This window comes from Rissa tridactyla, chromosome 7, assembly GCF_028500815.1.
Source record: "Rissa tridactyla isolate bRisTri1 chromosome 7, bRisTri1.patW.cur.20221130, whole genome shotgun sequence".
NCBI classification, from domain to species: domain Eukaryota; kingdom Metazoa; phylum Chordata; class Aves; order Charadriiformes; family Laridae; genus Rissa; species Rissa tridactyla.
The window spans coordinates 25,733,280-25,758,305 of NC_071472.1; the positions used below are offsets into that span (position 1 = coordinate 25,733,280).

The window sequence follows — 25,026 nt, forward strand, 5'->3', positions numbered from 1 at the left end:
CTGAAGGTATTGTGGTATTCTCAAGTATAAACATTGCCAGTTCTTAAAGCTCTGAAAGGCTTTGCATTTGGTAATTAAATGAACTGCTTGAGTTAGTATTGTACTTTTCAGCCTTTCACATTTAATTAACATTCAAGTGGGAATTATGAACAATTTATATCTGTCAGGAAAAGACAAGACGTAACAAATTGTCTCTGTGCAGATGTGAAATTGAGGCAACCTTAGAGAGACTAAAGAAACTGGAGCGTGATCTGAGCTTTAAAGAGCAGGAACTAAAGGAACGGGAGCGACGTTTGAGGATGTGGGAGCAGAAGTTAACTGAACAGTCCAATACTCCTGTAAGTAGACAATAATTCAACCTTTCATCTTTCTTCAGAAAGTAATTGGAGCTTTGTCTATGTAAATCTAAAGACACACCGAGGAAATAGTGCCCCTATTTTCTTTAGTTGTTCCTTTGGGCCAATTAAAGTCTTATTTATTACATCACTGCAAATAGCTATACTATTTTTAAAAATTTCATCTAATACATTAGATATCAGATATTGCTGATAGTTCATATTGTGCCATGGGCACTTAAGTAGTTTCACCTTGATTTAATTACAGTTCTCAGCTTTGAAGGTTGATTGCATTCAATAAATTCATTTTTCAACTAGAAAGTTGTTGACTTTAATGGATGCAGGATTTGGTCTTAAATGTAAGAATCATTTGTTTCTTGCAGAAGGCGGCTTGAGAAACTTATGTGGATTTTTTATTTATTTATTTTGTTCTTTTTCTTGGAGGAGAAGCAAATTTCCATTCTGTGAAAAAGGGGGTCAAAATTTGATGTGTTAATTTAGGGCTTTGTTCATAACCATAGTTAACATTCTTGTACTGTCCAGTTATTAGCTGTTAGGATTGCCACATTTCTATTAATAAATTGAACAAAAAACCTTCTTTGGATTATCCTGAGTTTCTTAACGAAATGTGATGCTTTTGACTACTGATTGGCAGAGGGAGGACCACAGGGTTGGTGCATGGCTAGACATACTACAACAGAATTGTTGTTAAGAAAAAAAATACCGCATTACCTACTTGTTTTTAAAGCACTAGATAAAACAAATACCAAATTGAGATTGCAGTCACATATGATTTTTTTATGCCCAATTTTATCCTACTTACAACCTTCATTCCAACCAGACCCATTTACATACAACTTGTGTTTAAGCTTATTGCTATTGTTTGAATTAAGTTGCATTCATGTTCCAGCTGTGAACATACGCAGTAATGAAATCATGAAGAATGAATGTTTTCCTATGTGCAGATACTGTATGTTCTCAGCAGATATCTGTATGCCTGCTTTAACGCTTGCAAACTTCCAGTAACTGAGCTGTGGGCCGTCATCTATCCTGAGCACAGCATGAGACACAGCCTTAATGAGCAAATCTTTTCACGAGCAAGACCCTAGGGTTTTGTTTTTTTTTTTTTTTATGCTGTACTTGCTTATGACTTCTACTTTTCACTTAGTGCTGGCATTGCTGGAAGAATAAAGCATTGTGCTAAGGCCTATTGTGCTAAGCATGAACTATCTTTCTGCATAACATTAACCCAACTCTCCTATGGCATTTAAATGCAATTTCCTCTAATAGAGAAATATAGATTTGTTTTTCCCATAGATCTTTAGTGAACTGTTAACATGGAACGGCTTTAAAAAAGCGCTGTTTTGTTGGAAAAAAAAATTGACATACTGACAAAAATTGGCTTGTTCAAGCAGGATTGTTTTTTTCATAGCAAATGAAGTTCTACAAATACAGCTATATTTTAAACTCATAGCTGTAAACCATTTGCAAAATACCCCCCGGCGTTCTGTTTGCAAGCTGTAATCCTTGGAGTCAAGTGTCTCCCTCCCTCCCTTGGTTCATTCAGGGTACGTCCGCTCACCGGCGTCAAACTGGAGGATTGCAACAGGGAGGTGCTCTGCGCGATTTTAAGCTACCTTGGCTGTAAGAATAGTAGTAAGGATACGGCAACCAGAGCTAATAACACAAGCCAACTAGGCTTATACCTGGTTCTTAACCAATGCTAGGCCTTGTTGTGTCTTAGCTGGTACTGTCATCCCCGCTCTGCACTTCACAGTCACTTCCTCGTTTCACTCTGCAGCAAAGACCAGAGGCCAGTAGATACTGTTAAAGTGGTGTCCAGGAGGAGAAACTCAAACCAAGTGGAAGGAGGACAGCGAAAGCTGTCTCTGTGACTTGTTTCTCCAGTGTTTTAGGGTTGGTAGAAGCTTCATCCTGCGTGGTAGGTAGCTATGAGTGGCAGGCTGCTCCCACTCCAAAGAATAAACTATAGCTTTACACACATCAGCATGAGAGAAGGATGAGGCCAATCTTTAGAAACACTTCAGTGAAAGTAGTGTTTCTCCCTGCTCTTGTTTTGACCCTGTTTCTGCTGTGTCTCATACAACAGACACCTTTGAGTCTGATCCTTGCAAATTCCCTTTGTGCAGATCTCCAAGAGCCTCTTGCACAAGGGGATACGGAGCCTTTTGGGGGAATAAAATATATCCACGGCTGTAGTGAAATGGGAGACTTCTTTTGAAAGAGGACCTGACTTTTAAGAAGAGAGTGTAGGTAGCTAAGCTGAAGCTCATATCTAGAGGAAGACAGTCAGCAAGACATGAAATCCATCCAGATGCTCACATGTGGTGCCATGCCCCTGCAGGTGGTCGTTTAAGAACAGTGGCTTGCACAGAGATTGGGGATCCTAGCCATCTATAAAAGTCTCTTCACGATAGTTGTCATATGCAATGCGACAAAGGCAGGTCCAGTCGCAAAGGTTCTGCTCTCCAGATAACGAGAGGACAAAATAAGGAGGTAGTAAGGTGATTATAACTCACAAAATGAGCCACAGTCATGGCCCATTCACAGCTTACCCACTGCCAGGTATTGCACAAACACTGACCCAGAAACGTGTTTTAGGGGAAAGCTGTTATGCAGCTTTATTGATTTTTATGGGGAATTCTTCCCAGTGGGTGGGTTTCCATGGATCTAAAGTGACTGAAACGCCAATAGCTGACGGAAGAACTACCTGGCGATGAATCATTTATGCTGGGCATCTTGTTTCCGTGGCTAGATCATGTTTTTAAAATATTCCTTCTCTTTATCAGTAGGAGCTTTTGGTGTCCTTGATCCGAGTAATGCTCTGGTGATGGTGTGGTTTTGTCCCGTACAGCCAGGTGTACAGAAGCTTAGCTGCAGGTTCCTTCATCACTTAACCATAGGACACATGAAGAGTATTTAGGGCACCCCATCTCCCTGACTTCTTAATTTTATTTTTATTTCTTAAGCTTTAGCCACTAGCTTTTGTTAACCACGACACAAATGGAAAGCCTATATAAGTAGGGAAAACTTGAGAGGAACAAAACACGGATATTGCCCTTTTTAACGACAGACAATTTGCCAATGTAAGTGGCTTTGACAACAAACAGGCACTCTTTGAGCAGCCTGGCCAGGAAGCCTCCTATGTTACGGACCAGGGCATCACTGTAATGACCCCTGTAACTCGTTGGGACCAACCGCCGTTGACTCTTCCGCCAGTTTTCTGATTAGGTTAAAAAAGATGTGGAAAACCATGGATTTTGGGCAGGTAGTTTTGCAAACAGCTTTTGAAAGAAAGGCCAGTTCAGGTGTCTGCACACAGCTCCCCTGCTCTTGCTTTAGTAGGTAGTTTAATTTGGGGTGAAACTCCTGAGTTTTTACTCCCTGAGAAGAACAGGCAAGCCTGTCACAGATGGTACTAGCCCGGCCACTCTAAAGAGGCATTGATCGTTATTTAGCTGGAGAGGGCACATTCCATTTGTTATTACAAACAGATTGGGTCAGGAAAATGCCATTATCTGTAGGTGAAAATTAAATCAGTAGGGATTTAATATGATGTACAACCAAATGGTGTGTATCTATTGATACCTATTGATATCACTTAAAAAAAAATATAAAGAAATGGGGGGAAAAAAAAAGGCACCCGAGCTGAAGAAGCTGACCAGCTGACCAAACAGCTCCTCTTTCCCTGCCTGCTCCTCCTGGGGACAGCTTCCAGAAGCAAGGTGCTGGTGCGGGCTGGAGGCCAGTTCCTGTGTCCTTTGCACTGGTGAGAGGCTTGTTTCTGATTGCGGCCGTGGCAGGGTGACCCCTTCCTCTCCTTCTGAGCATACGCCCCAAACCGGCCTCTGCACAAATAATACTGCTGCTGTTAGCTCTGATGTTAGAGGGCTGCTACTTCTGCACCAAACTTCGGGAGCTTGTTGGGGTTCTCTGATCTTAACGTGATTTATTCCTCAATCCTGAAAGGTTCAATTAAGCAACTCAGTCAGGCTTTTGTTGTACCCGCATTGCCCTGGGAGCAAGTCCCCCTGGCTGGGAAATGTCACGTGCGGTTTTACACTGTACAAAATGAAGGATTGAAGAGTTTGAATCTTTTGTCACGAAAGCTCTGCTACCTGTGGTTCTTGCCATGCGACTCAGTGATTTTGCACTTTTGTTTAAGAACAATGACCCCAGAATGAAGCTGTCTGGTTAAATGAATTCTCTGTGTTTAGATTCACTAATCGTTGTGCTTTCTGTTGATTGCCAACTAATCTGGTGGTGTCTTTTTTCCTTGATTTTTAAATTGGTTCTAACTTTCACTTTTGCTCTGTCCTTTCCTCCTCTAAATAGTTTTTCTTACCTCTTGCTGCAAGAATGTCTGAGGAGTCTTACTTTGAATCTAAAACAGAGGAGTCAAACAGTGCAGAGATGTCATGTCAGATCACAGCAACAAGTAACGGGGAGGTAGCTGGCATGAACCAAAGTCTGAAGGCCTTGATGATGACGGGCTTTGGGGATATCTTCTCTCTGAACCAAGCAGGATCTGTCCTGCAGTCTGGAATGCAGATAAACATGCAAGCCAAAAAGAATTCTTCTAAAACCACCTCTATGAGAAAAGGAAAGAAAATCAACATGGCTTTGGGTTTCAGTGAATTCGACTGGTCAGATGACGATGATGATGATGATTATTTTGATGACACAGATGATAGCAGCGAATGAAATCAGTTATAGAATTAACCCTGAAATCGGTTTTAGTAAAGCAAAACAATAAAGTTTTAGAATGAGAATCCTGTCAGTTTGGTCTGTTTAAATCCTGTAAAAGAAAAAAAAAAAAAAGCGAGACGTTTTCCAGGCTGAGCATGTTTGTGTGTAGAAAGACATGTTGTTTTTGTTTAGATTGTGCTGACTTATTTCTGCTTTGATGAAATTTGGAACTAAACTTTCCGAACTAATTGAGATTATTATTATTTTAAGAACCGTGATTATAATTCTTGATGCCTGATTACAGAAACTATGGCTTGATAAACTTCAGATCTGACTACACTGGGGGAAACTTCAATGCCTTTAATGCAATTAATGTACTTCACATTTTTCTTTTGTGTTTTTTGTCATTTCCCTTACCCCTTTCATTGTCAATCATACGAATATACTTGTACTTCCAGATTTGCTGTTCTCTGTAGTCCGTTCTTTTTTACTGTTGCAGTGAAGGGGTTTGCTGTGTTTCTAATTTAAAGCCTTTTTCAAGGCGACATTGTGGGAAGTCACAAATAGGTTTCTAGGAAGAGATAAGCTTGGTTGAGGGGAAGAGAGGGGTTAGTTAAATACACAGTTTAAAAACTGAATAGCAGCAGAATCCAGATAATCCCTTTTAGTAGATGATGTTTTTTCCCCCCTCACATGTGTATGCATGTGTATATAATTCACTCCAGCAAAGCGAACTGCAATCAGACCTCTGCATCTATTATCAGATATTGTGATCTAGAAGCTAATTTTCGGTTATGTTGATGTAAATTCAGGAAGCCTCATTAACTTTGATGGACTTATTCTGGTACCTGAGAGTAAAAATCGGTGTTAGTAAATTTTGCTTCTGTTGCATCTCCTAAACCGTGTGTGCTACCCTTATGAAAGGACAAAGAGAAGCCACAATGACATTTCAGCTTGGGTCCTGCAACTGTGGCTTACGTGAAATTCTCCATGATGGCGGTAATGCGAGGAATATTTACTAGTCTCTGCGTACCTGTTTTTTTGCAGCTAAATCACTTTTAAGGTATTGCCACCGCTGTTACGACTTACCATAAAACTCAGTGTGTAACAATCTGCTGCAATAATTGCCTGCCAGGCACTTATGTTGAGAGCAGTGAGTACGTTTCTCCTGATGACCCCTTTAGTGGTGATGCAGAAGGAGGGAGGGAAACCAGCGCTAACACAAATGCAGGTTAGAAAGGAAGATGATGTAAAATATTTGCCCAAGGAAGAAGGGCAGCATTTCAAAAGGAAAACGTTACTGTCTAGTTCAGCTGTAGTGGGAATAAGCCATCAAAATTCCGTTCTCAATTACTGGAGGGGTTTCTTTTATGAAAACTTCTGTTTTTGAGTGGCTTCTTTAATTATAGGCTTGCCTGTTACACAGCTCTAACCTACATATTATGGCGAGTGTTTTTGTAGATAGCTTACAGAAAAATGGATACATTAGATAACAGCAGGCCTGAAATCATTACATGTTCACTCAAGAAAAGAGAAAGTTCTTTGAAGGAGTTTTTCTAGAGTGATGAGCGGGCACCTCTTCGGGTTGTGAGAGAGAATTGTTTTATCCTTAAGCATCAGCACTGGTCTGGTAACCTGCAAGGCAGCGAGTGCTGCGCTTCGAGCTTGCCCGCTCCTCTCACTTCACACAGAATTAGACCCTCCAAGATGCTTCGTTTCTGTAGGATGTGGTTCCTACATTCCACCTTCTTCCTGATGGTTGAAATCCATTGGCTTGATGTTAACCCTCTTGTATCAGGCAGCTTTTCTCACGAGAGATTTGTAATTTAAATGATGTAATAAGACTATGGAGTATCCCAAGGAGAAACTTGCTCCTTCAGCGCTGGTAGGGGTGGCTTCTTAGGTCCATCAAAGCAACCCGATTTTAGGGAGGAAAAGGGACATTGAAGGGCAAACAATTAAATGGAAATAAGAGCAAATAGGCTGTTTCCAGTTCAGATTTGTACTATTTTTGTAAGTCTATGTCTGCTAGCACCCACAGCAATGATACTATTTTTGTAACTGCCACTTTGCACCCAGGAAAATTTGATGGATTTGTGTAATCTAATACGTGCACTTTAGATTTTAAGATGTGTGTCATTGTGCATAAATTACTGTACCACGTAAGCGGTGTAGGGTTGTACAGCTTTAACTGAAAATGAAATTTGGTTCAGTACATTTAATATTCAAAAAAACAAAAAAATCTGTCGCTAGCATTGATGTTTTGCGCTTTTTTAGCATCTGACAATCTCAGAGCACTTCGTGCACATTTATATTTGCATGGGTTTTAGCTCAATTTGTAAATCTACTCCTTCATCTTTACAAAAATAAAAATAATCCTTAAGTAGTATGACACAGGGTTTCATAGTTGCAAAATCACAAGATTTAAGTCTGTCATCAAGGTTTTGTGCTTACCCAGGCGTGTATCTTATTTCAGCAAAATATCATCAGAATTTGGTAGCATGCCCATAGGAGTTTCAGCTGTCTACTTAGTTCCAGTATTTTTTAATGACACAAAGATGGATTTTTTTCCCCTTCCCTTTTCTTTCCCCATACATTCTTTGTCAAAGCAAATTAAGCTATTTTAAGGAAAAATTTAAACTCCTGTAAAACTTACCTGTGCGTTCAAAGTAGCAATGGTTCCTGAATTTTAGAGAAGGTGGTAACATGACAGACTCTTCTGGTGCAATTCCCTTGCAATAGTGTGATAGTTAGGATATTAGCTATGCTTATTTAAAAAAAAGAAAAAAAAGTATTGATTGCATTTTTACTTTCCTGTGATGACTTTCATACCAAATGTCTCCAGTTCACAAGCCAAAAAATCATATGTGAGAATCAAGCTGTTTTGGTTTCTGCCTCTGATATGCTTCTCACTAGATAAAGATTTTGAAAGTGGCTGTGGTGGGCAGGTATGTTGGTTGGAGGAGGTCAGAGTATTTCATCTTCCACACCTGATTTTGCTCTGCAGTGCAACCCAGTCTGTCTTCTACCTGTATTATCACCGAGGTATCCAGATCTCCACAGCAATCCACAGCCATATAGCGTGTCAGCTTATGAAAGCATTAACCAAACTCACAAGGTGTTTCTCTGGCTGCTCTGGGCTGTGGGCAAAACCACCAAAAGCCTTCCCATGCCTCGTACACCTCTCAGCACACTAGTCCCCAACAGGCCTTTTGGGATCACAGCTTTCTCCACTTTCCATAACGCCCTGGAATTATCTGCAGTAAAATAATATTGCTGCTTTTGGCAAGAGGGGAAAGGTAAGAACCAGGCCTGAACTTCTGATTTTTACCAGGCTGTTGTATTGCCAACAGTTGACTCAGATGGCTAAATGCCCTGAGAGAAGAATGGTGAGGATTGGCTTTTGGCTTCTTAAAGATATGGGGTGCGCTGGGACCAAGACAGGATGCCCAACTCCGTTTTCTTTTCCTTCAGCAGTGGAGAAAAAAACGGAGAGGGGAGTTAATGGAGTAAAAATTTGATCTAGTCGTTTTTGTGATGATCACACCACTAATTCCTTGGAATAGGAAGTGTCCTAAGGCACGGTGTGTCGGTGTGCTGCATCCCCAGCTGGTTGCGTGCTGCCTGGCATGGAGTTTGTCTCCTCTGGACATGAAGGACTTCCAGGAGGTGAGGTCTGGAGCAGCTCCTTGTCACACAGTCACGTTCTTCACTTGGCGTTTGTTTATCGTTCCAGCGGTTTTGTGTAGATGTTGATTCTCTTTCCTCCTGGGTTTTAAAGTGGTTTTTCTGAGTTAAATATTTGATGCAACAACGGTAAATCTGTAGTGTGCATATAGCTGTTCAGTATTCAGCAGCGTTACTGTGTGTCTTTAGCACTGTAGTTCCTTTTTCTGTAATCAGGCAGCTTTTACAGGTTTTTAATAAGACCTCTAACTTGACAGAAGTTTTAACTACGGTCCTAGGTAGAACGTTCAGGTAGAAAAATAAGTTCATTTAGTAATTTTCACAGCCCTTAAAATGCACTGGTAGGAATCTGGAGGAGAGACCTTTCCCTTTCCCCCCAGACTTCGACTTAGTGTACACTGTAAAATCTGCACAGAGATTTCTGATGTGTGAAGATTTAAGTTTAAAACTGTAGAACCAGCAGCCTTCTTTAAACATTTTATATTGTGTGCTAAATATTCATATGCCTTTTAAAGTCAGATATAGTCCACTGCATTTCTTGCTTTTGCACTACTGAAAAAGTTTTGTACTGAATACTAGGAGTCAATGCTACTTACACTTCCGAGTGTGAACCGATGAGATTTGAATAGAAAATATTTTCACAGTGTTAGAAAACTTTATCCTCCCTTCTGAAAAAAAAACCAATGCTGAGCGCAACGCCTGTGCCAAAACTCTTGTGCTGTAAACTGAATATATCATTTGTGTGGAACATGCGATGTTACACTTCTGTGTGGGAAAACCTTGCAGCGTCAGTTATTCTCTTTATTGCACTTGACATATGATGTCTTGTTTTATTCACACTGTGGATTTGATTTTCCAGTGTAAAACCAAAGCAAACAAACAAAAAGAAGTCATGGAATGTATTCATTTTCCTCAATTGGTGTCATAAACTTTCTTTTGATGTGAACTTTTTCCTTTGCTTCTCTTTGTTCCGAACTTCTATTTTGCAATAAACATTTTGACAGTAAATTTTATGCATCTGTGTCCCTGTGTAAAATGCTGGTATTACAAGAGATTCCTTATTGTCTGCTGGTTTAAGTTACTTCTTGTATTACTCACTGTGTGACATTTCTCCTTTATTCTCCTATTTTTAAAAAAAAAATATCAAAATAATACAGAACATATTCTGCCACTGGTTATATTTAAACATGGGAAAAGCTGAAAAAAATCTCTTGTGCAACTAAAAATGCAATATTGCACTTCTGCAGTAGACAATTCAGTTGTACAAATAATCCTACCAGGCTCCTTCTGCAGCACCAGCCACTTTGTAAGTGCCTACAAAAGGCACAACCCTCTGTCTTCCTAAGGATGTTTACAGTTGCCACATGCCCTCCTGTGTGCTCAGGTGTTGCCCCCAGCACTACTTTTGGCCCACAGCCTCCTGCCCAGGCTGGGGGTGACCACTAGCATAGGGAATGCCGGACTTAACAGTGGGTAGGTTGAGTATGTTGGCTGGAAGTATGGTGTAGTAGAGAGAAATCGTCAAGAAGGTCTCTCTTTCTCTGGCAGACGCGTCTTGCCATCTGCCACTTCACCCTCGTGCCTTTGGCTCTGTCCCTTTCAGGGAAGCAGTGAGCAGAGGGGTGGGTTTGAGGGTCTGCTAGGTCCTCCTCACAGAGGTGGCTTCAGCTGGTTGCATGGATAGCTTGTGCCCAGCAAGGTTTGGCTGAGACATTGGTGGAGGAGAAAGAAGGTCTGAAGAGTCCTCAGAGTGGGGTGAGCAGCAAAGAGTCATAGATGTGGAGGCAGAAATCAAAGGGTGTTGGGCAGTCACAAGAGCTTCAGTGGGAGTTTCATGTGGATGCTGCAAAAGCTGGAAGTTGTGGGTGGGTTACACTAGACCCTGGTCTTGTGCCTGGAGAGCCAGGGAAGCGCTCAGGCTGGCACCTAATGGGCAACTCTGCCCCATGGCTCGGTGTCCAAGTGGATGTAGGCAGTGCTGAGCGCCTGCCGGGGGGGTGGAGAACTTGTGGGTGGCAGGGCTCTCTGGAGGAGGTCACAAAGCCTTGGAGGCTGGTGGGTAACCCAGCTGAGTCTCGCCTGAGTCAATGTTACGTACATCGAGTAAGTTTGCAACTACATCATGGTATTGAGCCTGTGGGAGACGCCGACAGTCCAAATACATACATACCGATCAATGTTAACCCTTTAGCAGGATAAAAATGCCAAGATGGTGAAGCTCAGGCTACCATCTGCTTGAATGAGTAAAATGGCAGTCAGTGCTATGGTGACATCTTCTCTTGTGTCGGTTTTCAAATCTTCCCAGAATTCCACTTAATGCAGCCACCCTCCTGTGCATCCGGCGTGGTTTCCTTGTGCTTCAAGAGCTAACACCGTCTTGCGTTCAACCAAGTGCCCCGCGCAAGCTGCAGTTCGGGGGGAGGCTGGAAGCGCCGCACTCCCCCAGCCTCTGGGGAGCAGTTACCAAGCGTTGGCAGAAACCAAAAGAGACTTCTCTGTAGAGGAAGACTAGCCACAGTGGCCCAGCTCCACATTCTGCGTTCACTGCTGTCTAGTTACAGTTTGCCTTCCTTTGGCAGAAAATACCCATCCTTTGGGAGAGAGCAGTAATCACAGCATTATTTTCAGCAGAAAGCGGGTGGTTCCAAAGCCATAGCAAAAGCGAGAACCTTCCCGTAGTGTCAGAGCCAGAGGAGAGGCAGCTAGAGAGTCCGTCGCCCTCCGACGGTTTACTTTTGCTTCCTAAATTCTTTCTGTCGGAGACTTGCTGATAATTTTATCTACATAAAGCGATGGGATCGATTTAGCACCACCACTGTGCTGCTGGAGCCAGCATGAATCCAAGGGTTTAGTACAAGAGTCGCAGCCTAAACTCCTGCCCTTTGCAGGGGAGAAGGAACCGAATAAAATCAGCCACCAGAGTAAAATTTGGGTGAAGGGGAGAAAAATGGTCAGACGGTTTTCTTTTTAATTCATCTCTCTCACACAGTTGCTGCCCTCCTTTGATATTTGTGCGTGGACCGAAGAAGATGTGGTGAGTATTTTGTGTTAACGTGGCCGACATTGCGCTGCTGGAGCTCTCTAACAAATTGCAGTGGGTTCGGAGGGAGGGAAAGCCGGATCAGAATACCTAGGTGAGATTTTACTCATATTTGTTGGGTGAAACTTGTGTCCCAGAAAGGCTTTAAAATGACCCTGAGTAAATTAAGGACTCCAGCGACCTTCTTAAAATAGCCACATTCTCCAATGTCCGGAAAATAATCTGTGCTGGGAGCCATCGGCAGCCGGGAGGGCGTTCCGGAGTCAACGTTTAAGGAGCGTGGAAGTGTCCCAAGACCTGTCCTGGACAGGACAAAATGTGTTCGAAGGTTTTATCCCACTGTGTGCCACCAGGATGGCAATTAACTGAAAGAAAGTTCAGGGTTTTTTAAAGTGGATTCTCTCTTTCATACAAATTTTTTTGTATGAAATTCATTTTTTTGCATAAATTTCATACAAATTTTTTTATGTGGAATCTCTCTTTCATACAAAAGAACGGCATTGGGTCTTTTTTACCCTTTTCTTCAGTTAAAAGGCTAAACAAGAAATTTCAGCCCTTCTAGCACGTGACAGATCGCCGAGCTGCTGTTTCGGTCGTTTCTCTTGTTCTTTGTAACAATAAACTGAGGAAGGTGGCTGCAAAATAGAAGGCAGTTTTTAAAAGCTGAATAAAAGTAATCTTGAGTCCTTTAATCCATAAAGTTAGAGATATTTTTATATTTAGTTTTAAACAAGAATGGTTACTTGTAAACTCCAAGTAACTGTAATATAAGATGTTGATAATGTGAACTTCAAGACTGATTCCTCTTTTTTTGCAGTTTTTCTGGATGCAACAACTTACTAGAAAAGGTAAAAGCTGTTCGTATGTACCTTCATATTCGCACTTCTGAATATCTGTACATTTGCTCATCCTTTTTTCTCCCTCCAGTAACGCACCTTATGGATTTCTGAATAACCTCTCTTATCTTAAGGCGATACTTCTGGGGAAATGAATGTATATGCTAGCTTGTTTAAGGAACACCATATCACTGGGAAACGATTGCTTCTTCTAGAAGAAGAGGATTTAAAGGAAATGGGAATTGTTTCCAGGGGACACATCATCCATTTAAAGGTATTTAAGAGCATATGTTGAATGCTGCAATGGGTTGTAGTGTGAATATTAAGAAGGAGTCTATATTGGTTTTCAGTAGTATTAACGACAAATTGTAAGGCCAAATCGAGAACATATTTGGTATAAAAAAACCTGAGAGTTACAGGTTCATATGGCTCTCGAACCCAAAGCAACCTGAGCGGTTTATGAGGCATGAAAATGTGCTGTGGCCTTGATACTCCTCTGCAGTTCTTGGTTTCCTGGTGGGCTGGACTATCAGTACTGCTAAAGATTCACCTAGGAGAGCCATTTGCCCGGCAGAAAGCCTTGGATATCTTCAGAGAGAGTTCTCCCTGAAGGTTTCTCCTTAGCTGAGGGAGGAGCAGATATGAAAACAGTTGTTTGAACTGAAATTGGTGAACTTCTAAACTTCCACATCTCTTGACTAACAAAACTCCGTTAGACAACTTTAAAGGTGGTTTGTTGACAGCCAGGTTGCTTCGCTCTTAAAGCTTTGTCTCATCGTGTTTTAAATATATAATACTTGTATTGAGTTAAGAAAATCGCGGTCTGGAAAACACAATCATGACAGCAATAACAGTATTAATACCGTAGCCACAGGAGAGAGAGCACTTTCCTGGCAGTCGGCTTTGGAAAAGGATTTCTCTAAAAGCAGCATCTATAATTCTGTTGGGTCTCAATGATTTTATACCACAATTTACTAGTAAAGAGATACTTGCATCCTAATTGCTAGTCCTGCAAATTTAGCTTCATAGGTCACACAGATTTATTCCCTCTTTGCTCATTTTTTCCATGCCACACACCATTACTGATATATTTAATTTACATTTCCTACAGGGAAAATTATTGAAACTTAATAAAGTCAATAATGCCCAAAATGAAAGATTTCAGCTTCCTGGGTTGATTGAGCGTAAATAAAAACAACCAAAACAACCCCCCAAACATCTCTTTTCTCCGATTGAGCAGATCTGATCCTGAATGCGAAATGGGGCTGATCTGCTGCGACAGTTTCCAGAGCAGGGCTGTGTTTTAAACTCTTCTCACATGCCTTAACGTATCCACAGTGGAAAACACAGCGCTGCGCATGGAGTTGCGCTGGTTTTCATGCTGGTATTTGCAGTACGAGATACTGAATAACTCTCATCTGATTTTGTTGATTTATTTTTATTTTTTTTTCCTAGACTGCTATTGAGAAGTTAACCCATGACTACCTAAATCTGTTTCATTTTCCACCATTAATTAAGGCAAGTCTCCTTGTTTATATAAGAAGTGCTTCTCGTGTTGGTAGGAGTATTTTACTGTTCTCGTGTCTCAACTTCCCTGCCGTTTGTTGGGGGGGGGAGCACAAAGCTCTGCATTGTGACAAACGCGAGGGTTTACAGCAGCGATGGGTCACATCAGAACAGGTAATAGGATAATAAAAGGAGACACTAAGATTTTGTCTTGGAACTGGTAGTATTAAATTAAAAGGCTACTGGTTGTGATTCCTTCGCTCTCGTTAATCAGAAATTACTCTTAAGAGCCATTCCTGTAACTGGCGCCACGGACTGCTCACCACTGAAGGATGGCAGACCCCCGGCCCAGATGAGCTGATCGTTCCTCCGTTTGTTAATGTTACAGGAGAGAAGGATGATTTATAATGTCTGGTCACCCTCGTGTTAACCTCTTGGGTTTCTGATAGCAGTAACAAGAACCATGCAAAAGGGAGAGAGTGTTTGGAAACCTTGGGGTTGCCAGAGCAGATATTTGCCTGATTTAATTCGGTGAGCTAATCAAGCAATTCTAGACCCCAAAGCCTGAAGTAGCTTTTTTACTCATTATTTATTGCACAGCTATAGAGTGAAATCCACTTAAAGTGAATTTGCATGCAGTGAAACCGCTTTCCCCGAAGGGGAAAAGGGAAGTCAGGGCTTCGCCGCCATGTCGGGCCGTGCCAGCTGCAATTCCAATGGCAGTGCCTGCCACGATGCTCGCAGCAGCACAGCGCTGCGTCGGAGCAGCTCGGCCAGCAGCAGAAATCGCTCAGCATCTCCCAGGTGCCATCCACTGCCCACCATAAACCCACCCAGAAGCCCTGGCCCCTCTTGGAGCGGCGTGATCGGAGCGATGGCTCCTTCCCGCTGCCCTGAAGGCAAATCCTGCTGCCACCAAAGGTCTTGCTGCTGTCTCCCAGGGGGTTGTGGTAGATGTGAAGTCTCACCTTGCCTTTTTTTTGGCAGGATTCTGCAGGTGGAGCTGAAGAAAACATAGAGAAAGTAGTGAATCTCGAACTTGTTTTTGGTTATCACTTGAAGCCAGGAAATGGTCCAAAGGTAAGCTGGGAGCGCTGGATCGGTTGATTTGGTTGCCTTTAGAGACACTGCCCAGAGGGTCCAGTATCTTCTGGACACAAAAATATAATTTGCAGTGACAATCCTCTCTTGGAAAGGGCTGACCAAATGTCAGTGTGACACTTGGGGCTGCATCGATGACGGGGAACTGCACCCCAGAGCAGGTGAGGAAGAAAAGAGTGGCACAGAAAGCTTTGACTGAAAGGTTTTTTTCCTCATGATCAATTTTTTTAACCATAATTTTTGTAATTCAGGCTTTTACTTTGTTCCTTTTATCCCCATGGGTGTGAAATAACAATCCAGGTATGCAGAAAAACCCATTCAAAGGGCGGTCTTTGATTCCAAGGGAGAGTTGAGCAGTGATGTACGCCTCATGTCAGCGGACAGCTGTTACTTTTGTCTCGACAGAGAGGTGGTGTCACTTCATGCAACCGAGAGGAGTTTGGAAAATACGCAGCATGCGTGGCTGCCGGCTGCGGGGGACGGGACTCGTCCCGATGGCGACTGTGTTCCCTCAGGGTCCTGGGGAAGGCAGGAGGGGAAGGTGCGGCACATTGTGACGGCAAAACTACTGTGCAGGGGCTGGTGGAAGGCAATTAGCAGCGTGCCACATCCTAATCAAACCGCAGCTCCAAGCCGAGCTGGTTCAAGGATCTCTCGTCACGCCCTGAGTAACGGGAGCGTTGACGAGTCCAGATGTTCCAGCAAAGCATTTCCACCAGGTTGTCTTTTCTCGAGAGTGAGGTTTGTCCCATGCTTTTTGTTTTCTTTATCCAGCCTGCCGTGGACTCGGAGTTCAAGGGTTTTAGAATTAGTCATCTGTGTGGAAATGGTGCGCAAAGCATTTCTGAGTTAGAGTCAGGGGTTGTGACAGCAGGATTTGTTTCCTTTTGTGCTTGACAAATCTGCATTATGTGTCCACCCTAAACTTGTGGGTGGCTGACTTTCATCTCGTGTTATCTGGCTGCTTTGCTTTCAGGGCATATTGTTTGCAGAAGTCTCTTGATTTCTGTACTTGGTGGTGCTTGCAGAGAAAGCATTTAGGTTTGTACTTGGTAGGAACTTGGACTCATACTGAAATCATTTCATCAATTTGAAAAAGCTTTTTAGCTTTTTGTCTGGATATTTCCTTTTTTTTTGTTTGTTTCTTTTATCCTAAGCACTTTTTTTTCCCTACGAAAATCTTCTTTATGACTACGTGAATTACTTAGACTGTCTCAGTGTTCTTATTCAAGAACATGTAGCTTATGATGCTGTACAGCTGCTTTTTTGTGTGTGCATCTTTCCTCTCCATGTGCAATGCTCCAAGGAACTAAAAGTCCATGAAATAACTCATATCTCCCTTCCATTTCCAATACGGGTTGTGAGCCCTAGCACAAGGAGGTGGGCAGTCTTCCCTGGGAAAGAGCGAGAGGTGGAGCGAATAGACCTCTGAGTGTTGGAAGGAAACTCAGGTCGCGCTAACGCCTACTAAGTTTGAGGACAAGTGGATGTTTTAGCCATGATGGCAAAATTTGCAAATGAGAGAGTGTCCCAAAGTCTATGGGACAGAAGCTGAATTGTTACAAGAGGACGGGGCTAGTTTGATGGGCCTGCGTTGTGCTGCCATAACCTTTGCGGGTTTCTGACGTGCCAACTGAGAACCCCTTGGGTTTTTTGGTCCTTCCTTCCCCATGACCTCCTATTTGGTCCTCTGTCCTCTGTGTGCTGTTGGGATGCTTCCTAAGGAAGCCGTTCCCTCCGCAGCCACGAGGACGTGCCAGGGATGCCTGCGCTGGTGTCCACCACGCCACAGCGCCTGCGTCCCTCATGCCATTCCAGGGGATGTGCCATTTGTCACCTGAGTTTGTCTGGGCTGGAAGCTTCTGTCCAGGGTCTGTTTAATAACTCATAGCTGCCTTTAAAGCTGTTGCGGCTAAGCCCTTTTTTAAAAGTGGACTGGAAGGAGAAGATTGACTGAGCTTTCGGGCAGGATGAGCAACATAAACTGCATTAAACATTAACACTAACAAAGACTGGTGTGGCACATACAGTACAGAAAATTTGGCTAGCTTGCTTCTTTGAAAATCCCTGGATACAATCTTCTAGCTCCCCTAGAGGCTGCTTTAAGCCAACTACTGCTGCCATCCAGGTTTGTTCCAAAATGAACTGGAGATACCGGGTAAACCGGGATCGAAGGGTTTAAATTTCTTTTACTGTTCCATCTTTGTAAAAGAGTGGTGCCTGTTTTTATAAAACTGGGTCAGCAGAAACACTTGAGATCATACCTTCCACCATCTTCATAGCTAAAAAGCTGGCCTACATCAGTATAAAAATAAATTCCTCAAAGGAACTTTCCCCTCATCAGTCCCTGTGACCGGCTGCCTAGCTAAGAAGCATTTCTCCTGTTTTAGCCATGAGGAAGAAGAGGCAGTAAGCTCAAATCTGGGTTACGAGTTGAGAAGGTGTGTTCCCCGGGTGATGTGTAGGCTGATAGACCTGTGTATGTCAAGGGAGGTTATGGGGCTCAGCTGGGAGCTGGTGTGGCGCCAGAGGAAGGGCTCGGAGCCGGGGAGCCGTTCATGCTGGGGGTTTTACCCCAGGCTGGCTCTGCTGTGGTCTCCTGGGCTGAGCTCCCGTTAGTGCTGGTAGTTCATCTTCTGGTGTAACCGCACCTGGAAGCAAGCTGGTCCACGCGCTCGGAGGTGGCTCTGCCAAAGCATGGGACAGGACACACACGTGGGACAAACACACGCTCCTGATGCGAACTACAGCTCTGGTGTGGGCACAGCCTCGGTGGGCAGCGTGACATACTATGCTGTGAGGACAGGCTGAGAGAGTTGGGGTTGTTCAGCCTGGAGAAGAGAAGGCTCCGGGGAGACCTTATAGTGGCCTTCTAGTACCTAAAGGGGGCCTACAGGAGAGATGGGGAGGGACTCTTTATCAGGGAGTATGATGATAGGACACGGGGTAACGGTTTCAAACTGAAAGAGCCTAGATTTAGATGGATATCAGGAAGAAATTCTTTACTGTGAGGGTGGTGAGGCACTGGAACAGGTTGCCCAGGGAAGCTGTGGCTGCCCCATCCCTGGAGGTGTTCCAAGGCCAGGCTGGATGGGGCTTTGAGCAGCCTGGTCTAGTGGGAGGTGTCCCTGCCCAGGGCAGAGGGTTGGAACTAGGTGATCTTTAAGTTCCCTTCCAACCCAAACCATTCTGTGATTCTATACCACAATGCCACAGGGCATAAAAGTGCTGGATGAGCTGGTCCATGACTCAGAAACCCTTTGAGGGGTGCGGGTTAACTGAAATGGGTTGGCTGGTCAGACCACAGCACACTCTGAGGTGTGGAGATGGTTCCTCGGGGCACAGATGTCCTCTCCCTGGTGCTGCACCGAATCCAACGGCACAACCAGTGCTCCTTCTCCATGAGCAGGCAGAAACTTAAGGGCCTTAGGATTGGCAGTGCCTTTTAGCAAGGATCCTGAAAAATATACTTTGGGATGGCATTTGAATGTTTAGCCGTGTCTGTGCGCTGACTGAAATGTTGACTTCCCAGCACGCGACTTTACCGGCCTCGGGTTTGTTATCTAATTTAAACTGCATCTTCTAGTGGGATTATGTTGGTTTCCACCATCTGATAGATGCAGTCATTTCATTAGGGTTTCCTTCCCTTTTTAGCTGCATCTTTGGAGGTGATGAAAGCTCAGTTGACCTTCGTGCTCTCCGAATGCACCAGGGGTGAGCGCTGCAAAGCTAACCTGGTTTTTAGAGGTTTCTTTTCCAACTCTTGTAGCTCGAGTTATGTGGTTACTTCCATTCACTTCCTTTTAATGACCTTTCTGTACACAATTCCCACTGAGCTGAAAGGTGATAGATTTAGACATTTTATATGATTTTTTTTTTCACCACAAATTAAAAAAAAAGGGGGGATGCCAATTAACTCCAAGATACCAAAGAGGGTAAAAAAACAAACCCTGGCAATTGTGGCTTGAGCTGATCCGCAGAACTGCAGAGGGAATTTTCAATGGCTTTCTCATCCTAGGTGGCTCATTAAAATTTCCCAATCAGGGAAAGATGTCTGAGCTGTGTCGGCTCCGCACTGATGAATCACCCAACCCCTTAAGAAGGATGGTTCACAGTCTTTTTGTCTCCTGTTGATGCATTCTTTCGTTTTGGTCCTCAAAAGGGCAGATTTCACCATGCCTTTGAATGTTTTCATTTTTTACCGAGCGTGGCACATTCTGACCTATATCCAAACACAAAGCCTTGAAGTTGGCTCACCATTTTGCCTTCTTTTCCCCCCGTTACCTCTCCTTCCATTTGACGAAGTAAGGAGCAGACCCTCTTCAAAACCATCTGCTAACTGTCTGAAGTATTTTCTAGCCTCGGATATCCAAAGTGGGATATATTTTAATGCCGTTATTTGAATGTGTAGTGCAAAAGTGAATGTAATATTAAGGCTACTTTGGAGAGACATTGTGACCAACTCTTCATGTGGAGAAACACGGTCTGGCAAAATGCAGGCAGTACCAGATAAAATGGTACTAAAATATTTGTTGTAACTGGAATGCAGGTTCCCAAGTGCTTGAGACCATTTCTGCTGCTTCTTCCTCTTCACCCTCCCACTTCATCAGCATTGACAAAACTGTTCTTTACTTTCTTAAAAATAATTCCTATTTATTCTGACGGACGTGATATAACATCACCACTTTAATGTGCCGCCTAAGGTACTCCTCACGTCAGAAATGTGGCAAAAAAATAAAGCAAGGGCTGAGGTCTAAAATTGAAAATTCCGATTTTGTAGTTTCTCTGTTGTACATATTCCCCGTGCTCTGGAGGTATTTTAACCCACTTCAGTAAGTAAAGCTGGTAGAGAAATTGGTTTTATTTGACTGTTACTTTGCAAGATACTTGCAAGTCGCTGGACTTTCTAATGCGGGGTTATTTAACCTTATCTCAAAACCTCATCTTCTAAAGCTTCTCTCTTTAATTCCATCTCAAAGCACAATGCTTTCACTACTAAAGGCTAATAGTTAATGCAAGAATCAGAGCAGCTGTGTTTGTGTGCCATTTTCATAGATTTGCGCCTATTCTAATAAGTAGTCAGTAAAGGGGTAAATACCTTCTGAAGGAAAAAAGCCAATACCTAAGGTGTAAAACAAAAACACGGCCACCTTTAAATATAACCAACACCGTTAAGAACTGGTTCGTGTAGTCAGCTGAGGAGGTGGATCAGTGGTAGGGTATTAGAAGTTTAGCGCAAGTGATCTGAGCTCCTTGTATTTTCTTTCAAAGAGGCTTTTCTGGGCCGCGTGTTGTTTTGACACGAGATGGAGCTGGTAAAACTCCTTCACCTCCGCTGGGATTGCTCCAGCTGTAGCGTCCGTGTGTAACTGAGGTCAAACTCCAGCCAACACCTTTTAAAATCCTTGTGTCAGCAGTGCCGAGCCAGGGATTCCCATCAGAAATGATCGATTTTTCCATAATCCTGAAGAGGCATATAGGCTTTCCAGCTAGGTAATTTGCTCACTTGACTTTCTCGACTTTTTAATCTGAAGCTTTATTTTTGTACCCTGGCTACTCTGAATTGCCTTGCTGCCTTCCACATGTTGTCTCTTGTGTGTACAGCCTCGGCCATGGATACATCTCCAGAAGCACAGACAGGTTCCCAGTTGTCTGTAGACTTGGCACGTGTCCTCTCCAGGCAAAAGCCTGGAAGAGGAGCCTCTGTCCCCAGCCTGCACAGGACAATTCCAGAGGCACTACCGTGCCTTTCCTGAGCTCCTGCGCTCCCACCTCTCCATGGCCAACATCCGTCAGGGCTGACAGCCCTTGTGTGCGAGCTGTAGCCTCCGCATACCACCCTGCCATCGGTGGGGACATGGTGGCTGCCCGGCTGCAGTGCATTGTTCCCTCGAGTGGTGCGTGGGAGACGCCACCAGAGGACAGGGCTGGCTGGACAGCTGGGGAAGGCACCCGTGCTGCGCTCTGGGAAGGGACCCGTCTTTTCCACCCTTCCACCTTCGCAGTCCTGCTGTCGCAAGCAGGATGCTCGTGTGGATGATGATGCCTGCAACCGCAGCAATCCCTGTTGGCAATATCCCTCGATGGCGTCTGATCACATGGCAAGGGCAGCTTTTGGTAGACGCTAGGGCAAGGCTCGGCACCGCTGTCACGGCAGAGCTCTCCGTCTCGGCTGCTGCTCTTCTCGAGGCACCAGCAGCCCCCCAGCACGTAGCGGCGCCCGGTATTTACCATGACGTTCCCCTCCATGGCGGCACAGAGCTTCACAGCGCTGGATGTTAAAGAAAGGCGCTGTCAGGGGACAGATATTTTTGGTGCCGCCGGGTGGTCTGTGTAGGTGTTAAAAGGGCCTTGTGGATCTCCAGGCGAAGCTCCAGCCAGCCGGTGCCTGTTGCCTCGCAGAGGAGTAAGGGCTCCGGCTTTCAGAGGAGGCACCCAGGCAGCTGATAACATAAATATATCTTTGGCTCGCTTTGTTTCTGTACGTTTTAAGACCATCTCTCTTGGAAGGCCTCCCCTCCGCCCCTGTTTTTTTCCGCCTGCACAGCTGAAACAAAACCGGCGGTGGAGCCACCTTCTCTCGCTGGAGCCTGGCTGGCAACAGCCTGCCCTGACCTGAGACACCAGCCATTGTTAAGGGTATAACACATTTACATATTTTGCAATAAAACATCAGTTATTTGCATTACTGTGTCAAGTTTTATTTGATTCTTTCACCTAAAAATGACTCATTTTCCTTTCTTGTATTTTAAAAACCAACTACTCTAAGCTTGTTTGAGAATAATCAAAAATTGCCCATTTAGCTAGAAGTCATTTTCTTTTCAAAAGGCAAATGTTATTTAATCTTTCAGCTGTTCATTGTGCCATCATAAATACTTTCTTTTCAGCACAGTTGTGGGGACTGAAATGAGCCCACTAATTGCCTCCCATTTCGACTGACATGTGGTGGTTTAGTGGAAAGAGAACACAGCGGGGAGAAGGAAATAGGAGGCTGAGAAAATGAGAGCTAATTATTTTCACTGCCTCATGTCAGGCTCTGTGTCAGCCTTGTTTTTACAAACTGGAAGGTTTAGCACTAAATAAAACAAACTGGCGTCATGTTTTTATATACTGGCAGTGTCATGGAAGCAGCTGCACATCTCAAAGACAATATAATGCCTGCATTCGCATGGACACCATCTGACAGCCACTGTGAGCCACTGCTAATGAGGATATCACAGTGGTGCCAAGTGAAAGGTGCTGAATTATGTATGATTCTTCATCAGTGCAGCAATAGTCCTGTACATCATTATGAGACATTGTTTTGCTGAAGAGATTAAAACATTCTTAGTTCCAGACCCTGCAACCTATACACGCTACAAGAGGTTATTAATGGAATTTTTAGGGAGAGTTTCTTGTGGCTTTCTTTTTGGTTAAAAATATCTCATGGGACAAAGCCGTGGTGGGTCATGACACTATATATATAAAGAAGAGAAGCAAATTAACCATAATTGTGTTATCTTCCTTTAAATCCAGAATAATAAAATATAGTGTAGCAGGGTGATACATAATGATAAATAACCCAAGTGCTGTCACTAGATGTTCAACTCTAATGCCTTTAAAACAGCAGGTTTCAGCAGCTGAGGTAGATAATAGCTAAGAATGTAAAGGAGCTTCTGGGGACCTAAATCATCAACATGCTACTACTTTTAGAACCAGCATGACCAACATTTTTTTTCATATTTTTTTCATCTTGTGTTACATCTTACTTTTCTTCTAATATCCAGTTGCCTGCTACAATGCCAGTTCCAATTTTTCTTCAATCTTAAAAAAAAAAAAAGTTTATTGCAACCGCTGATTTTAAAACGAATCCTGGCTTTGGGCCTCCTTGAAAAATGAGGTGTCTCCCCAGCAAGAGTTTGAAGCTGTTGTTGCTTGAAATGTTTGTTGTTTAAAGCCTGTGTCTCATCTTTTTCATTTCCCTTTTGGTTTTTGTTGCAGACGTTAGTGTGTATGGGGTTAAAGGAATATTGTAACCACAGAGAGCAGGAGACTTAATTTTTAGAGTGTTCTTATTTTCTGTTTTGAAGCCGAGGAGAAGTGGCTCAAAATACACGTGTGATTTGCTTTTCCTTTCTACAGTCATTTGCGGAGGCTGCCGATTTATTGGCTTTGTCAAGGTGCTATTCGGAAATGTCTTTCACACAAAGTTTTACTGGTTGTGCCTCTGAAACTAGATTTGTTTTTTAAAAAAACCCCAAAAGCTGGAATTATTTATTTAAATCAAAATCAAGCAGATAAATATTGGGAGGTATTTTAATGCTTGAATTATAAGATGTCCAGGGAAATCTCTTTGAAGGACTTGTGTAAGTATATTTATCAACCAGACATTTGGAACAAGCCATTCCCAAGTTGTTTTCTCCCATACGTCTGGCACTAAATGTAGTCTCGGTCCAAGGAATCTTATGGCTCCAATTCATCAAAGAATTGATGTACATGTTCTCCCCAAATTTCTGCTTAAGTGGCTGAGCATTTCTCTCCATTCGTTGCTAAATAAGAACCTTAAACTCAATGGGAAAATGGGGAAATGAGTCCCTTTTTGCAGCACACAAATCTCACATTATTCACTGTGTGCCTGAATTAAATGGTTACCAAATTTGTAAGACAAGTAGCCATCTACTTATCTTAGATATTTCCCAAGTGCCTTGATTCAAAAGTCACCTGGATGCTGTCTTTTTTCCTTCCTTTTCCTTCCTTTCTTCCTTCTCTGTTTCTTTCTCTTTTCTATCTTTTCTCATTTTCTCCCAGCCTCTCCTTCCCTTTCTCTCCTCTATTTATTTCCCCGTCTTTCTCTCTCTCTCTCTTTCCCCTTTCCACTGATGATTTTACAATAGCACAAAATGAAAACCTTTCCAAATAAAACAAGACGTGTTTTTGAGTGACCAGAGAGGGTACGTTGAGCGTGGTAATTTGCCCTTTTGGTGTCTGCGCGGTGTGGCTGGAGAGGACTCCAAGGAGGACCGGCGGTTTGGGGGCTGGATGTGGAGGACAGGAGAGCATATTTCTTTCTGGGAAGTGGTAGTTCGGAGCCGGGGAAGGTGGTGTTTGTGCAGGGCTCATGCATCCAGGGCTGCGTGGGGCAGCCCGATGCATTTCCGCGCGGAGAGGGCTCCGGTGTGCGCGGCGGATCCGGCGAGGGGCTGGGCGCTGGCAGGTGCCCACCGCCTGCCGGCCCCTGGGCGCACACAGCTTGTCAGCTGCCTCTTTAGAGACGGTTGTTTGATTTATGTTGTTCATTGAAACGCGTTCACGTTTGTCAGATGTGGTCTGTGGGGAGATGTGAGTGAACAGCACAAGATCCTGAGTAGTGAAGGCACAAGGTGCAGCTCTGGCTCTTGGGTGCTTGGCACTGGTCTCGCGGCAGGAGATGCACTGAATTAACTGGAGGATAGTATTTTATGTCAACGTTTTGTTCTTTCCTTGCCTCAAGTGGTTTTATAAAACTTAGAAATGTCATAAAGCATCTTGTCTCTAGCCTCAGGTTCGATCTGCAACAGGGAATCCAGGTAGCGTGACTTTAGGAAGTCCTGCAAAAAAGTCTGGCCACATGGATGGTGTGGGATGGAGAGGAGCGCAGGTTGAGAGGCGAGGAGGAGTCAAAAGACAACTGGCTTCGCAGTTGTTGTTCAGGTACATAGCACATATGGTCCTCAGCCAACGTCAGGGCTGATGCATCGCACTGTACCTACCTGGGAAGAGACAGGCGGAACCCCTGGTTAGCTGACAACTCGAAACAGGACATGCAAAGACAGACAGTCCATGATGAGGAAAC

The 25,026-nt window shown here is 43.7% G+C and overlaps 1 protein-coding gene across 5 annotated transcripts in view; it reads left to right on the plus strand.

Annotated features, from left to right (window-relative positions):
• The window catches only part of MAP3K20 (mitogen-activated protein kinase kinase kinase 20), a 96,062-nt gene that overhangs the window by 59,696 nt on the left and 11,340 nt on the right, over window positions 1–25,026 (plus strand). For 4 of the 5 annotated variants that reach the window (XM_054207728.1, XM_054207725.1, XM_054207724.1 and 1 more), the window contains 6 exons: window positions 203–338; window positions 11,722–11,766; window positions 12,590–12,620; window positions 12,743–12,882; window positions 14,064–14,126; window positions 15,102–15,194. In XM_054207728.1, coding sequence (XP_054063703.1) covers window positions 203–338; window positions 11,722–11,766; window positions 12,590–12,620; window positions 12,743–12,882; window positions 14,064–14,126; window positions 15,102–15,194 — 508 coding nt within the window. Of the gene's footprint in view, window positions 1–202; window positions 339–4,691; window positions 9,746–11,721; window positions 11,767–12,589; window positions 12,621–12,742; window positions 12,883–14,063; window positions 14,127–15,101; window positions 15,195–25,026 lie in introns of those variants that run through there. The other variant, XM_054207729.1, reaches the window with a different exon arrangement.